This window comes from Chelonoidis abingdonii, chromosome 26 (genome assembly GCF_003597395.2).
Source record: "Chelonoidis abingdonii isolate Lonesome George chromosome 26, CheloAbing_2.0, whole genome shotgun sequence".
Lineage (NCBI taxonomy): Eukaryota > Metazoa > Chordata > Testudines > Testudinidae > Chelonoidis > Chelonoidis abingdonii.
In genome coordinates, this window is record NC_133794.1 from 10,963,115 (window position 1) to 10,976,633 (window position 13,519).

The 13,519-nt window shown below is 62.5% G+C and overlaps 2 protein-coding genes across 3 annotated transcripts in view; one reads left to right on the forward strand and one right to left on the reverse strand.

Moving 5' to 3' along the window:
* Positions 1-10,605, forward strand: part of KIF5A (kinesin family member 5A) — an 18,814-nt gene extending 8,209 nt beyond the window's left edge. The window contains exons 11-25 of the mRNA XM_075061249.1: positions 178-231; positions 734-851; positions 939-1,006; positions 1,501-1,610; positions 1,754-1,855; positions 2,018-2,078; positions 2,169-2,240; positions 2,520-2,624; positions 3,878-3,898; positions 6,398-6,614; positions 6,874-7,015; positions 7,368-7,450; positions 7,823-7,850; positions 8,122-8,211; positions 9,776-10,605. Coding sequence (XP_074917350.1) covers positions 178-231; positions 734-851; positions 939-1,006; positions 1,501-1,610; positions 1,754-1,855; positions 2,018-2,078; positions 2,169-2,240; positions 2,520-2,624; positions 3,878-3,898; positions 6,398-6,614; positions 6,874-7,015; positions 7,368-7,450; positions 7,823-7,850; positions 8,122-8,200 — 1,260 coding nt within the window. The 3' untranslated portion in view covers positions 8,201-8,211; positions 9,776-10,605. The remainder of the gene's footprint in view (positions 1-177; positions 232-733; positions 852-938; positions 1,007-1,500; positions 1,611-1,753; positions 1,856-2,017; positions 2,079-2,168; positions 2,241-2,519; positions 2,625-3,877; positions 3,899-6,397; positions 6,615-6,873; positions 7,016-7,367; positions 7,451-7,822; positions 7,851-8,121; positions 8,212-9,775) is intronic.
* The window catches only part of DCTN2 (dynactin subunit 2), a 350,710-nt gene that overhangs the window by 40,003 nt on the left and 297,188 nt on the right, over positions 1-13,519 (reverse strand). The gene's annotated exons all lie outside the window — the stretch shown is intronic.

Below are 13,519 nucleotides of genomic sequence, written 5' to 3' on the forward strand. Positions count from 1 at the left end.
GGGTGGGATTGGGATGGGGCTGTGGGCAGATGCGATGGGGCTGGGGCCGTTGGGCTGAGGGCGGGTGGGATTGGGATGGGGCCGTGGGTGGATGTGACGGGGCCGTAGGGCTGGGGGCAGATGTGATGGGGCTGGGGCCGTGGGGCTGTCCGCAGGCTCAGCTCCCTCTCCCCGCAGCATGAGGCCAAGATCCGGTCCCTGAGCGAGTACATGCACAGCGTGGAGCTGAGGGCGGGTGGGATTGGGATGGGGCTGTGGGGCTGGGGGCAGATGCAATGGGGCTGGGGCCGTGGGTCTGAGGGCGGGTGGGATTGGGATGGGGCCATGGGTGGATGTGACGGGGCCGTGGGGCTGGGGGCAGATGCGATGGGGCTGAGGGTGGGTGGGATTGGGATGGGGCCGTGGGTGGATGTGATGGGGCCGAGGCCGTGGGGCTGGGGGCAGATGCAATGGGGCTGGGTCGTAGGGCTGCCCGCAGGCTCAGCCCCCCCTCCCCACAGCATGAGGCCAAGATCCGGTCGCTGAGCAAGTACATGCACAGCGTGGAGCTGAGGGCGGGTGGGATTGGGATGGGGCTGGGGGCAGATGCGGTGGGGCCGGGTCTGTGGGGCTGAGGGCGGGTGGAATTGGGATGGGGCCGTGGGTGGATGTGATGGGGTCATGGGGCTGGGGTCAGATGCAATGGGGCTGGGGCCGTGGGGCTGCCCGCAGGCTCAGCCCCCCCTCCCCACAGCATGAGGCCAAGATCCGGTCGCTGAGCGAGTACATGCACAGCGTGGAGCTGAAGAAGCGTCAGCTAGAGGAGTCGTACGACGCGCTGAGCGAGGAGCTGGCCAAGCTGCAGGCCCAAGGTGCGTGTGGGGGTCCTGCCCCTTCTGGGTGGGGGACTGTGGGGCGGGGAGCCGGGGTCCCCTAACCGTCTGCTGCTGGCCCTGCAGAGACCGTGCACGAGGCAGCCCGGAAGGACCAGGAGCAGGACCTGATCCAGGACGCTGACGAGGTCAAGGTGTGTGGGGGCGGGCAGAGCCGGAGCTCTCTGGCGGGAGGCTCTGTGCCCTCTGCTGGGGGGATGGCAGGGGTCTCTGTGCCGGGGGCGGGGCTCTCTTCCTCCCACCTGCCTTTGCCCCTCATCCTTCCCCACTCACCAGAGGATCAGAATATTGGAGGGGGGGCAGGGCGGTGAGGAATCTGGGGCCCTAGGATGGGAGGGATGGGGAGCCCAGTGGGGAAATCTAGGGTCTGTTCGGTGAGGTGGGGGCAGCTAACTTGGCTAGGCAGTCTAGGACCCCCAGGCAGGGTGGGGACGGGGGGCCCAGTGTGGGGGATGTGGGGACCCAAGGGCAGGAGTGGGGTCCAGTGTGGGGGATATGGGGTCCCAAGGGCAGGAGGGGGGGCCTGGCAGAGGGGGATGTGGGGAGCCCGGTGGGGTGGTCTGGGGTCCCTGGGGGTGGGTTGGGAGGATGTGGGGCCCTGTCTCTAACTGTGGCCCTTGTGGTGCAGAGGACCCTGGAGCAGCAGCTGGAGGGACACCGGGAAGCCCACCACAAGCAGCTGGCCCGGCTGCGTGATGAGATCAACGAGAAGCAGAAGGTCATCGATGAGCTGAAGGAGTGAGTGACGCCCCGGCCTCCAGACACCCTGCAGGGGGAGCGGGGGGGTGTCCCAGATGGGGCAGGGGCTCAGGATCAAGGGGTGGCCGGATGGTGCCCTGAGCCCCCCAGCACTGACTCCACCTGTCTCTGTTCCACCGCAGCCTGAACCAGAAGCTGCAGCTGGAGCTGGAGCAGCTCCGGGCCGACTACGAGAAACTCAAGAACGAGGAGCAGGAGAAAACCATCAAACTGCAGGAGCTGACGTGCACAGGCCCCCTAACGGCTGCCGCAGCCCCCCTCCCCCCAGTCCCGGGGCTGAGATTCCAGCCCATGTGCAGCCAGTTCAGCGCCCCCAATCCCAGGACCGGCTCCAACCCCAGGGGGGAATGTGGGGTCTGACCCTTGTCTCCTCTACCCTCCCCCAGATTTCTGTACGAGCGCCACGAGCAGTCGAAGCAGGATCTCAAGGGGCTGGAAGAGACTGTCGTAAGTATCGGGGAGCTCCCCAAAGCGGGGGGCAGGGGTGGGGGGGGAACCTGACCTGACTTCAGCTCCGTCTGTCTGTCTCTGCCCCAGGCCCGGGAACTCCAGACCCTCCACAACCTGCGCAAGCTTTTTGTTCAAGACGTCACGACTCGAGTCAAGAAAGTGAGTGGAGTCCAGCCTGAGCCCTGCCCCAGGCCCTGCACCCCGAGCCAGTGCCAGGCCCCCCGGCTCCAGTCCTGCCCTGCCTCTGTCCCCCAAGCCGGTGCAAGGACCCCGTCCACACTACAGCCCTGCCTCAACCTTCCTGGGCCGATGCCAGTCCTGGCGTCCCCAGCCCTGTGCCCTGCTGAGCTGGTGCCAGCCCCCTCCCTGAACTCCCCCCTGCCAGTTTTACCATGTGTCTATGCTTCACCCCGGTGCCCCCCTCCCTGTGCCCCCCAGAGTGCAGAGATGGAACCCGAGGACAGTGGGGGGGCCCATTCTCAGAAGCAGAAGATTTCCTTTCTTGAGAACAACCTGGAGCAGCTTACAAAGGTTCACAAACAGGTAGGGGGCGCCAAGCGCCTGGGTTGGGGGGCAGCTGGAGCAGGAGCGGGGGGCTGGAACGAAGCCAGCATGGAGGGGTCAGGAGGGCTCAGCTGGAACTGGCTGGGGTGGGGGGCGCTCGCTGTGAGCGGGGTGCCAGAGGGACATGCCCCCTGCCCTGGGGGTACACTCTCTGTGCCACTGCCTGGCACCGGGCAGGCCCATTGGGGGGCTGGAGGGAGGTCACAGGACCCCACCTCCTCATTGACATCGTCTGTTTTTATTTTCTGATCCGTGTGTGTTGTGCTCTGCTCACGAACCTCCATGCCCATCCTGAGCCCCCCTCCCCTGCTGCCCAGCTTGGGCTGATCCCCGCAGTCCATGCCCCCCCCTGAACAGTGCTGCCAGTGCCCTGACCCCACCAGCCCCTGGCTGGGTCTGACCCCAGCTAGTGCCGTCTGCAGCCACCTGCTCTGGGGCACCCTCCACCCTGGGACCTTAGGGCTGAGAACGCCAGTCTCATCACCACCTGTCATGCATTCTGGGATGGAGGAGCCGCTCCCGGAGGGGGCGCCCCGCTGGGGAGATCAGGCAATGCTCCCCGCCTTGTTCCCCTATGAGAGGCCCCCTTCCCGGTGGTGGGGGGCAGGGGGGCTGTCTGGGCCGGCTGGGACTGGGGTGCACGGGAGCAGATCCTGGGGAGTGCATGCTCAGTTCCCAGAGCGGGGAGCACGAATGTGGGCTTTGGCCGTGTTTTCCCGCCCCCCAGCTCTGCCTTGACTCCCATCCCCGTCAGCCTCCGCCTAGGCCTCTCCCTCCCCCACACCCTGTCTGGCCCTGCCCAGCCCTCTCCTCTCCCCCTAGCCCGACTTGTGTCCGTCTCCATCCATTCTTGATGTCTCTCCAGCTCCCCCTCCTGTGGCGCCTTGGCGTCCTGTCCCCCCGCATCCCTGCGCTGGGGATGGGGCATATCTCCCCATCATGGTGGAGAGGGTGTCAGGCTGCTGCCGCACAGCAGGGGCCACCTTCCTGGTCCCCTGTGTCCCGGGGGGCGGGTAGCACAGCGCCATGGGGCAGGGGGTGCAGCCACTTGCCCAGGCTGAGCATAACCTGACCCTGCCCATGGAGCCCTCCCCAGTCTCCTACCTGCTGCCGCTGGGCACCCGGGCTGATGCCCTGGGGCCCGTGGGAGGCAGATGGGGTGTGGGGCTGCCCCCAGGTGCTGCGCTGTGTTGAGTCACTGCTCTGTGTCCCCTTTCGCTGCCTCTCCCTAGCTGGATCTCTGGGTCTCCAAGGTACCGTACCCCCCCTCCACCCGCCTGCTCCCTCGCCGGGCAGGCAGGGCTGGGCCAGGCAGGAAGTGTTTGCAGAGCTCACTCGAGGGTTCAGACGTGGCACCTCCCTCCCTCCCGAAAACCTCCCCTCCTCTAGCCGCAGTTGGGACAGTCTCTCTGTGCCAGGAACAGGGCCTGCCAGGAGCTGGGCACTTCCCCTTCGCTGGCAGCATCCCTGAGTGCCACTTTCCCCCTGTTCCCTGGGAGGCAGGGGGTTGGGGCAGCACCTGCCATGGGCCATGCGGGATAGGGAGGGTCTGTTCCCCCTCCCCATGGACACCCCTCAGGCAGCCTGGGCTGGGCCCTCACAATGGAGCGAGATAAATAGTCGTGTCTGCCAGGGGTCTGTTCCAGGCCCCGTCCTATTCCATAGATTCATAGCTGATCTGGAAAAAGGGGTAGACACGGAGGTGGGAAAATTTGCAGCTGATACAAAACTATTCACGATAGTTAAGTCCCAGGCAGACTGCGAAGGGCTACAAAGGGATCTCGCAAAACTGGGTGACTGGGCAGCAAAATGGAGGATGAAATTCAATGTTGATAAATGCAGAGTAATGCACATTGGAAAACATAATCCCAACTCTACATATAAAATGATGGAGTCTCAATTAGCGGTTACTACTCAAGAAAGATCGTGGAGTCGCTGTGGAGAGTTCTCTGAAAACATCCACTCAATGTGCAGCGGCAGGTCAGAAAAGCAAACAGAATATTGGGAATCGTTAAGAAAGGGACAGATAATAAGACAGAAAATATCATGTTGCCTCTATATAAATCCGTGGTAACGCCCACATCTTGAATGGTGCGTACAGATGTGGTCGCCCATCTGAAAACAGATATCTTGGAATTGGAAAAGGTTCAGAAAAGGGCAACAAAAATGACTAGGGGTCTAGAATGGCTTCTGTATGAGGACAGATTAATTAGACTGGGACTTTTCAGCTTGGAAAAGAGATGGCTGAGGGGGGGATATGGCAGAGATCTATAAAATCATGACTGGTGTGGAGAAAGTAAATAAGGAAGTGTTATTTACCCCTTCCCATAAACACAAGAACTTAGGGGCCACCAAATAAAATTAATAGGCTGCAGGTTTAAAACAGACAAAAGGAAGTATTTCTTCACATAACACACAGTCAACCTGTGGAACTCCTTGCCACAGGATGTGTGAAGACCAAGACTATAACAGGGTTCAATAAAGAACTAGATAAGTTCACGGAGGACACGTCCATCAGTGGCTATGGTGTCTCTGGCCTCTGTTTGCCAGAAGCTGGGAATGTGCAACAGAGGATGGATCACGTGATGATTCCCTGATCTGTTCATTCCCTCTGTGGCACCTGGCATTGGCCACTGTCAGCAGACAGGACACTGGGCTGGATGGACCTTTGCTCTGACCCAGTCTGGCCGCTCTTATGTTCTCTGCTGCGTGATCTCAAAAACTTCCTGCCCGCCCCTCGCCCGCGGCGGCTGTGCCAGACGGCGACTGTCCCTCTCCATCCCGCTGCAGCTTGCCTCCCGCTTCCATGCTCCCCTCTGCCACGCGCTCGGCTTCTGCTCTCCTGCCACCACTGCCGCCTGCATGCCACACGCCTGGCGGCACGGCCTGCTGGGGGCTTGTGCCTGGCAGAGCTGGGGGGGGGGTGAGGTTGGCCTGGAGACAGTAGGTACCTGCCCCCCACCTCCCTGTGGGCCCCCTGGCTGCCCCCCGGCTCTCCAACCTTTCAGTCAATGTGTGCCCTGCGCCATGCAGCCTTGAGTCTGGCTCCACATGGGGGGGGGCAAGGAAAGGGGCATGAATTTGGCCAAGTCTCCGTAGGCGCAGGAGAGAGAGCATCAATGGGGAGGTGCCCTATGCCTCTAGACAGGGGGCATGACCCCCATGCCCTTCCCCATGCTGGCCCCCCTTGCCGAAGGGGTCCCGACCTCAACACGCTAGCAGGGCCGAGAGAAGAAGGGCAGGTTGCTGGAGATCCCGGCCCTCTACAAGGCCCCCTCCCTAGGGCCACCGATCATGGCTCCCACTGCCCTCTGTGTGGGAATCCCGGTTCCCCATCGCTCCCTGGTGCAAGTGATGTAGCACGGGATGAATTGATCTGTGGAACTGCCTGCCTCAGGAGGGTGCTGAGGCTGAGAGCTTAGGGGGCTTCAGAGCTAGGAGCGGGGGGTGCATGAGCACATCCCAGAGACGGAGTGAGAGGGGCTTCAAACCCTCCAGCCCCAAATCGATGGGGTGGGGGTCTCCCCCCAGGGCACGTGACCCCTTAGCCTGCTTCTGGGGTGTGCTGGCTCCTTTCCCTGAAGCAGGCCACTGGCCCTGCGATGGAGGGGCAGGAGACGAGTCGAGATGTGCCGTGGCTCCCTGCATAGAGCGAGGTGGGAGCTGACTGCTTCCCGGGGTGTGGGGGGGAAGGACTCAGGGCGGGGGGTCTCGCCTCCGCCGACACCCCCTTGTCTCTCCGGCGCCCCCAGCTGGTTCGTGACAATGCAGATCTGCGCTGTGAGCTTCCTAAGCTGGAGAAGCGGCTTCGGGCTACGGCTGAGAGAGTTAAGGCCCTGGAGGGTGCACTGAGGGAGGCCAAGGAGGGGGCCATGAAGGACAAGCGGCGCTACCAGCAGGAGGTGGACCGCATCAAGGAGGCCGTGCGCTACAAGAACTCCACCAAGCGTGCCCACTCAGCGCAGATCGGTGAGCGCCCACCCGGGCTCAGTGGGGCCCCTGCCCCCTTTCCATGCAGATGGGGGCAGGGCTTGGTGACTCCTAGGGCATGAGGGATGGGCACTGCCAGACCCTCGAGCCAGCATGGTGCAACCCCCTACCCCCCCGTTCTCTGGGGGCATGTGCTCCCCCAAGTCGGCCCGTCTCAATGCCACATCTGCATTGGGGGGTTCCCAGGGGCTGCGGGGTTCCCAGGGGCCGTGATTCAATGGCGGTTTCTTCCTTTCAGCCAAGCCGGTGCGGCCGGGGCACTACCCGGCCTCGCCCACCAACCCCTACGGCGCCCGCAACTCCGACTGCGTCAGCTACACCAACAGCCTCTTCCAAAACTACCAGGCGGCCTATGGGCAGGGCTCCGCCCCGGACGCCTAGTGAGTGCTGGGGATGGGGGGACGGGGAATCCCCACCGGGGGGGCTGCCACACATGTCCGTCCCCGTCTCTCCGACCCCCCCCCCCACGCAGGGGTACCCTGCTCTCTGCCTCAGCCCAGCCAGCTGCCTTGTCGGGTGCCAGTTACAGAGGATCTAGGCTGTGAGCCTGGCATGGATCCCAACCTGTAGCGGGAGTGGGCACTACCAGCCCTTGAGGCAGGGATCTCCCATTCGTCACCCCTGGCACGTGTGGGGCCCGGGGCTGCCGGTCCCTGGGCCGTGGCCCCCGGTGAGCGGCTGTCCGTGCTGCGGTTCTGACAGCTCCATCTGTCTGGGTCTCCCCTTACTCAGTTTTGCCAACTCCTCATCCAGCAGCGGGACAGGCTCCTCCAGCGGCCCCCTGGCCCCCTACCAGAAGCTGAATGTGGATAACGGTGAGGGGGGCCCAGCCTGTGTGGGGGTGGAGGGCATTGGGGGCAGGGGAGAAGGGCAATCCTGTTGGGGGAGCCGGGAGCTTGGAGCCTTTGAATGCGTCGGCTTCAGCTGGGTGGAGCGGCTGGGTGGAGGTTGCTGCTGGGGAGTGGGCGGCTGAGGCTGGGGAGGGATGGGGCCGGAGGTGGCCATCGGCTGGGGACCAGAACCTGCACCCCATCAGAGATCCCCTGATAGCCAGGGCCCGTCCTGGGAGAACATCCCAGGGCCCCTACCCTTAGGGGACCCCTCTATGAGGCTGGCTGCCAGGATGATGAGGGGGCCAGGCCTCCCCCTGACCCTGCACTTTCCTTTCCATGTCTGCCGGGCTGCAGGGAATGCCACAGACATCAACGATAACAGGTGAGGCCGGAGGCCCCTGTGGGGGGGCTGGGGCCTGGCTCTGAGTGGCCAGCAACCCACAGGGCGGGGTTGGAACCGGGCATCCCCCAGCGAAGGGGCATCACAAGGAGGGCATCATCCACACCCCAGACAGCCCTGGGTTCAGGCTGTCTGCCCCAGGATTGGAGCAACCAGGCCCTGGCCTGGGGAGGGGGTTGGCACTGGGGGAGGGAGGGAAGGGGCCTCCTGGGGCACAGCTGGGGGCAGAGCTAAGCCCTCTCTCTGCCCGCAGAAGCGAGCTGCCCTGCAGCTGCCAGGCTGATGAACAAGCTAAGCTGTTCCCCCTCCACCAGGAGACGGCAGCCAGCTAATAGCGCAGCCGGTGAGTGCCCCACCCTGCTGGGTACTGCCCGGACCTGCACCCCCTGCCCTGCCGGGTACTGCCTCGCCCTGCAGGCCTCTGCCCCTGCATCCCCCCACCCAGCCAGGTACTGCCCTGCCCCATGGGCCTCTGCCCCTGCACCCCCCCACCTGGCCGGGTACTGCCCTGCCCCATGGGCCTCTGCCCCTGCACCCCCCCACCTGGCCGGGTACTGCACTGCCCCATGGGCCTCTGCCCCTGTCCTCCTGCCCAGCTGGGTACCGACGCCCGGGCCTCTGCCCCTACATCCCCCCACCCGGTCAGGTACTGCCCTGCCCCATGGGCCTCTGCCCCTGCACCCCCCCACCTGGCCGGGTACTGCCCTGCCCCATGGGCCTCTGCCCCTGCACCCCCCCACCTGGCCGGGTACTGCACTGCCCCATGGGCCTCTGCCCCTGTCCTCCTGCCCAGCTGGGTACCGACGCCCGGGCCTCTGCCCCTACATCCCCCCACCCGGTCAGGTACTGCCCTGCCCCATGGGCCTCTGCCCCTGCACCCCCCCACCTAGCCGGGTACTGCCCTGCCCCATGGGCCTCTGCCCCTGTCCTCCTGCCCAGCTGCATACCGACGCCCGGGCCTCTGCCCCTGCATCCTCCCACCCGGTCAGGTACTGCCCTGCCCCATGGGCCTCTGCCCCTGCACCCCCCCACCTGGCTGGGTACTGCCCTGCCCCATGGGCCTCTGCCCCTGTCCTCCTGCCCAGCTGCGTACCAACGCCCAGGCCTCTGCCCCTGCATCCTCCCACCCGGTCAGGTACTGCCCTGCCCCATGGGCCTCTGCCCCTGCACCCCCCACCTGGCCGGATAATGCCCTGCCCTGTGGGCCTCTGCCCCTGCCCTCCCGCCCTGCTGGGTACCGGCCCACAGACTTCTGCCCCTGCACCCCCAACCCAGCTGGGTAACGCCCTGCCCCATGGGCCTCTGCTCCTGCTTTCCCGCCCTGCTGGGTACTGGTTCACGGACCTCTGCTCCTGCACCTCCCCGCACCTGCCCTGCCCTGTCAGATACCAGCGCACAGGCCGCTGCTCCTGCCCCACCTGCCCTGCCCTGTCAGGTACCAGCCCATGGGCCTCTGCCCCTACCCCCATTAGGGATTCCCTGCTGTCTGCATCCTCCCAGGGAAATCCCCCCATTGCACCTGGCCCCGGCCCCCTGCCGTAGCCCTGTCGTTGCCCCCCAAAGCCTTTCAGTATCGCATGCACCACCTTCCCACAGCGTTACACTGGCACTGCCCTGCCAGCCCCCCGATATCGTGCCTGCACCTCCGGGTGCATTCCCCTCCTGTCTCCCGCACTAACTCTCCCCCATTGTGTGTCGCCCTGGAGGTCCTACCATGAAAACTGCTGGGGGGTTGCCCCTCCTCCTCCTGCCCTCAGGTCAAGCCGGCCTTCCCCAGCACCCTGTTAGCTGGCAGGGTGGGACCCCTGCCCGGCATAGTGCTGGTGGGTGAGTAAGGCTCAGCCCGGGGCAGGTCCCTGCCATCTGGGGCTGCCTGAGATCTCACCACCTCCCCTCTTCTCTTGTAGTTTCTAACTGGGCTGGAGGCCTCTGCTCAGCATGCTGCTCTCTGGCTTCCCGGGGCCTCTCTACTAACTCCCGTCTGTCCGTCCGTCTGCGTGTCTGCCTGTCCTGCTCTCTCGTCTCCTGTGTCCGTTCCCCAGCTGCTGCACTCGCTGTCTCGCGCTCTCTCTCTGTCCTTGCAAGCTCGTTGGTGTCATAGCTTGCCCGTCGGGCCTGGGGCTGGTGTGCCGCCCGGGCTCAGCCTAGGAGCTGGCGCGATGGCACCTCCGGTCCGGCCCAACCCACCTTGATTTTAAAATGCCTTAAGCAGACACCATGAGGAATGTCCGGCATTGAACCCAGGCCCGGGACAAGCCCCTCTGCACCCTGCAGAGAGGGGGGATTAGCCATTTCACCCCACACCCCATCATCCGCCTCCCAGCCCTGGCCTCCCAGAGCCCGTGGCACCACCAGGCGCTGCCCTTCCCCCTGCTATACTGGGACCTGCTGAGGCAGAGGGGCGCCCTATGCGTAAGCAGCAGCAGGGCCACCTGGCCAGGCCCTGGGAGGCTGCTTTCTCATCTCAAGGGGCGAGCGGTCCCTGGTTCCCAGCCTGCCGTCCCGCTGGGGTGGAAGGGCCCCCGCAGCGAATCCAGGTCAGTGCCTCAGGCTCTTCGCTCTGTCCCTGTCCCCCCTAAGCTTGCCCAGCTGCCAGCACTGCCCCGGCCCAGCCTGACATCTGGACTTGGGGCTGCAGTGGCTGCCGAGTGGCCAGCCGGCCCTTGCACCCGTAGCCGTGCTGGGGAGACAGCTGCTCGCCCCAGGCCGAGTCCCCAGCCTCATCCAGCGTCAGACTAACCCCCAGAGAGCCCGTGTCCCCGGCTGGCTCAGCTCTTGTGCCCAGAGTGGGGTTGCTCCTGGGCAGGGCAGAGGTGCCTGTGCTGGCGCTCGGGGCTGCACTCTGCATCCTGCCCCCAGGAGGAGTCCCACCCACCCTCCGGGCACTGCCTGAGCTGGGCCCCTTCCTGCCCCGGGAACCTGTCTCCTCCTTAGCCTCGCTCCCCAGGCTACTGATCCCGGGATGTCTGTGCACCCCAATCGTCTCCTCTGGGTGCCTTCCAGATCAAGGTGGGCTCCCCTCAGAGCTAGCAGGTGGGGGGCTTTGGGGGAAGAGGTGCTGTGCTAGAAAATGGGGGGACACTGGTTGTGAAATCTGCCTGGGGGCTTTGCCCCTCCTCCTCGATGCCCATTATACAGCTTAGCCTATGGGGGCTGGGCATCCTGCCTGATGCTGTTCTGGACAAACCGAAGCTGCTAAACCCACCTCGGTGTCTTTTTTTTCCTGGGCCAGCTGGCGGCCGCCTCTAGCTTACGTGTGTGTCCCCCGCCCCCCCTTCTCCCGTTGCCACGGCCGCTACGCCCAGAGCAGAGCAGGCCGGGGGGACCCTTGGCCCAACGTCGGGGTCACTCTGCCCCACTCCTGTGAGGTGGGAACACGCAGGCCCCACCCACTCCCCCTCTGCTCACATCACACTAAAATGTTGCATGTTGGAATAAAAAGTGTTTATTTAAGAAAATCAATAAAGAGATGAGAATGAGCAAGCGGCCTGGTGTTTGGGGACTGGGGGGGGAGCAGCGGACATGGGACAGGAGCAAGAAACTCTTGTGGGTAGGCAACGTCCTTCAGTCTCAGGTTTGTGCAGCACCTTGCACAGCGGCATGGTCTACAAGGGGGGCTCCTCCATGGGCCGGGGATGGAATAACCTTTGCTAGCCCATGGGCCTGTTATCCTGCCTTGACCTGGGAGGTGGGAGCTAGCTGGGCAAAGGACTTTTGAGGATTGAAGAATAGGGAAATGTAACATCTCTCCCCTCACACACATCCTAGTGTTGGGCACGAAAGCTTTCTCCTGAAGGCGGTATGGTGGGTGGGCGGGAAGAAACCTGATGCCCTGAAAAACCAATCTTGGCAGGCCAGAGCTAGGACAGAACTGACCTCCTGCCCCTCCACTGGCCCTGAGCCTGGCTCCTCCCAGCCCACTGTTTACAGCTATTTCACTTTGTACTTCAAAGAACCCCAGAGCCAGCCGCAGCCTCCCAGGGCAGGAGCAACCCTTGCGTGCTGTAGAAGAGCATGACCCTTCCTGCCAGTTTTGTGCCACTTGTTGTGGGAGTGATGCTAACCCACAGCCCACGTGTGCCTGCCCATGGAACCATCCCTGAGCTCTGGTTTCTGGTCCCCACGCAGGGCTGTGGCTGTGCACGGGGGTGGATGTGCCCAAGAGAACCCCAAGCCCAGTTTGCCGCAGAGGAGAGATGAAGGGGAAACTGAGGGAAGGGACGCAGTGAATGGCTGGTGGCTGGGGGCCTGCCCCTTGGGGTGTGATGCTGTGCTGGGTGTCGGGGATGTCTGGGAGCCAGAATGAGATCAGGAATCTCTTGGCTCTGATCCACCCCAGCTGGGGGTATGTGACCTGCCTCAGCTCCCATCTAATACGTGGAAGCTGTCAGGCCAGGGCTCAGGAGAGGTTGTGCCCTTGTGACACACACACACACACATACAGGTGGCTTGTGGACCCAACACCTGCTAGCCCTGAAGGCTGAACCTTCTCCCCCTCTTGGGGCACAAGAGGGGAATGAAGTTGTGACCTCTACTCTGCGCTGGTTAGGCCTCAGCTGGGATATTGTGTCCAGTTCTAGGCACCACATTTCAAGAAAGATGTGGAGAAATTGAAGAGGGTCCAGAGAAGAGCAACAAGAATGATTAAAGGTCTAGAGAACATGACTATGAAGGAAGGTTGAAAGAATTGGGTTTGTTTAGTATGGAAAAGAGAAAACTGAGAGGGGACATGATAGCAGTTTTCAGGTATCTAAAAGGGTGTCATAAGGAGGAGGGAGAAAACTTGTTCACCTTAGCCTCTAAGGATAGAACAAGAAGCAATGAATGGGCTTAAACTGCAGCAAGGGAGGTTTAGGTTGGACATTAGGAAAAAGTTCCTAACTGTCAGGTTGGTTAAACACTGGAATAAATTGCCCAGGGAGGTTGTGGAATCACTTAAGAGTAGGTTAGATAGATGTCTATCTGCGATGGTCTAGACAGTATTTGGTCCCGCCATGAGGGCAGGGGACTGGACTCGATGGCCTCTCAAGGTCCCTTCCAGTCCTAGAATCTATAAACCTTTACCCCTTGTTTTGCAGCAGGTGCCCCCTAGGATCATGGCCTTTACCTACTACTCTGCCTAAGTGGGGTCACAGATCAAAGAGCTTAGAGACCATTTGACCCTCCTGTGTAACACAAGTCATTGAGTCCAAGAACTCCTGTTTGACTAAAACATCTTCCGGACAAGCCTCCAGCCTGAATCTGGGGACACCAAGAGATGGGAGAATCCATCACTTGGGAGGTGGTTCCAATGGTTAAACACCCATCCATTTAAACGTGTGTCATTTTTAATGTGATTTCATCTGGCTTCAGTTTCCAACCATCGATTCTCGTCCTGCCTTTCTCTGCTAGGGCAAAGAGCCCTGCAGGACCCAGGCTTTTCTCCCTGTGAAGATACTCAGATGCTCTAATCGGGTCCCCTCTCAATCTCCTTTCTGATAAGTGAAACGGACTGAGCTTTTGGTGTGTCTCTCTGGCATTTTCTCCAGACTGCAAATCAGTTTTGTGGCTCTTTTCTGCACCCTTTTTTAAAATGGGGATCTTAGCTCTAGCTGCAGTATCCAGCAGCGGTCGCTCTCCTGGATGCAGACAGAGATAAAATCCCCACCCTG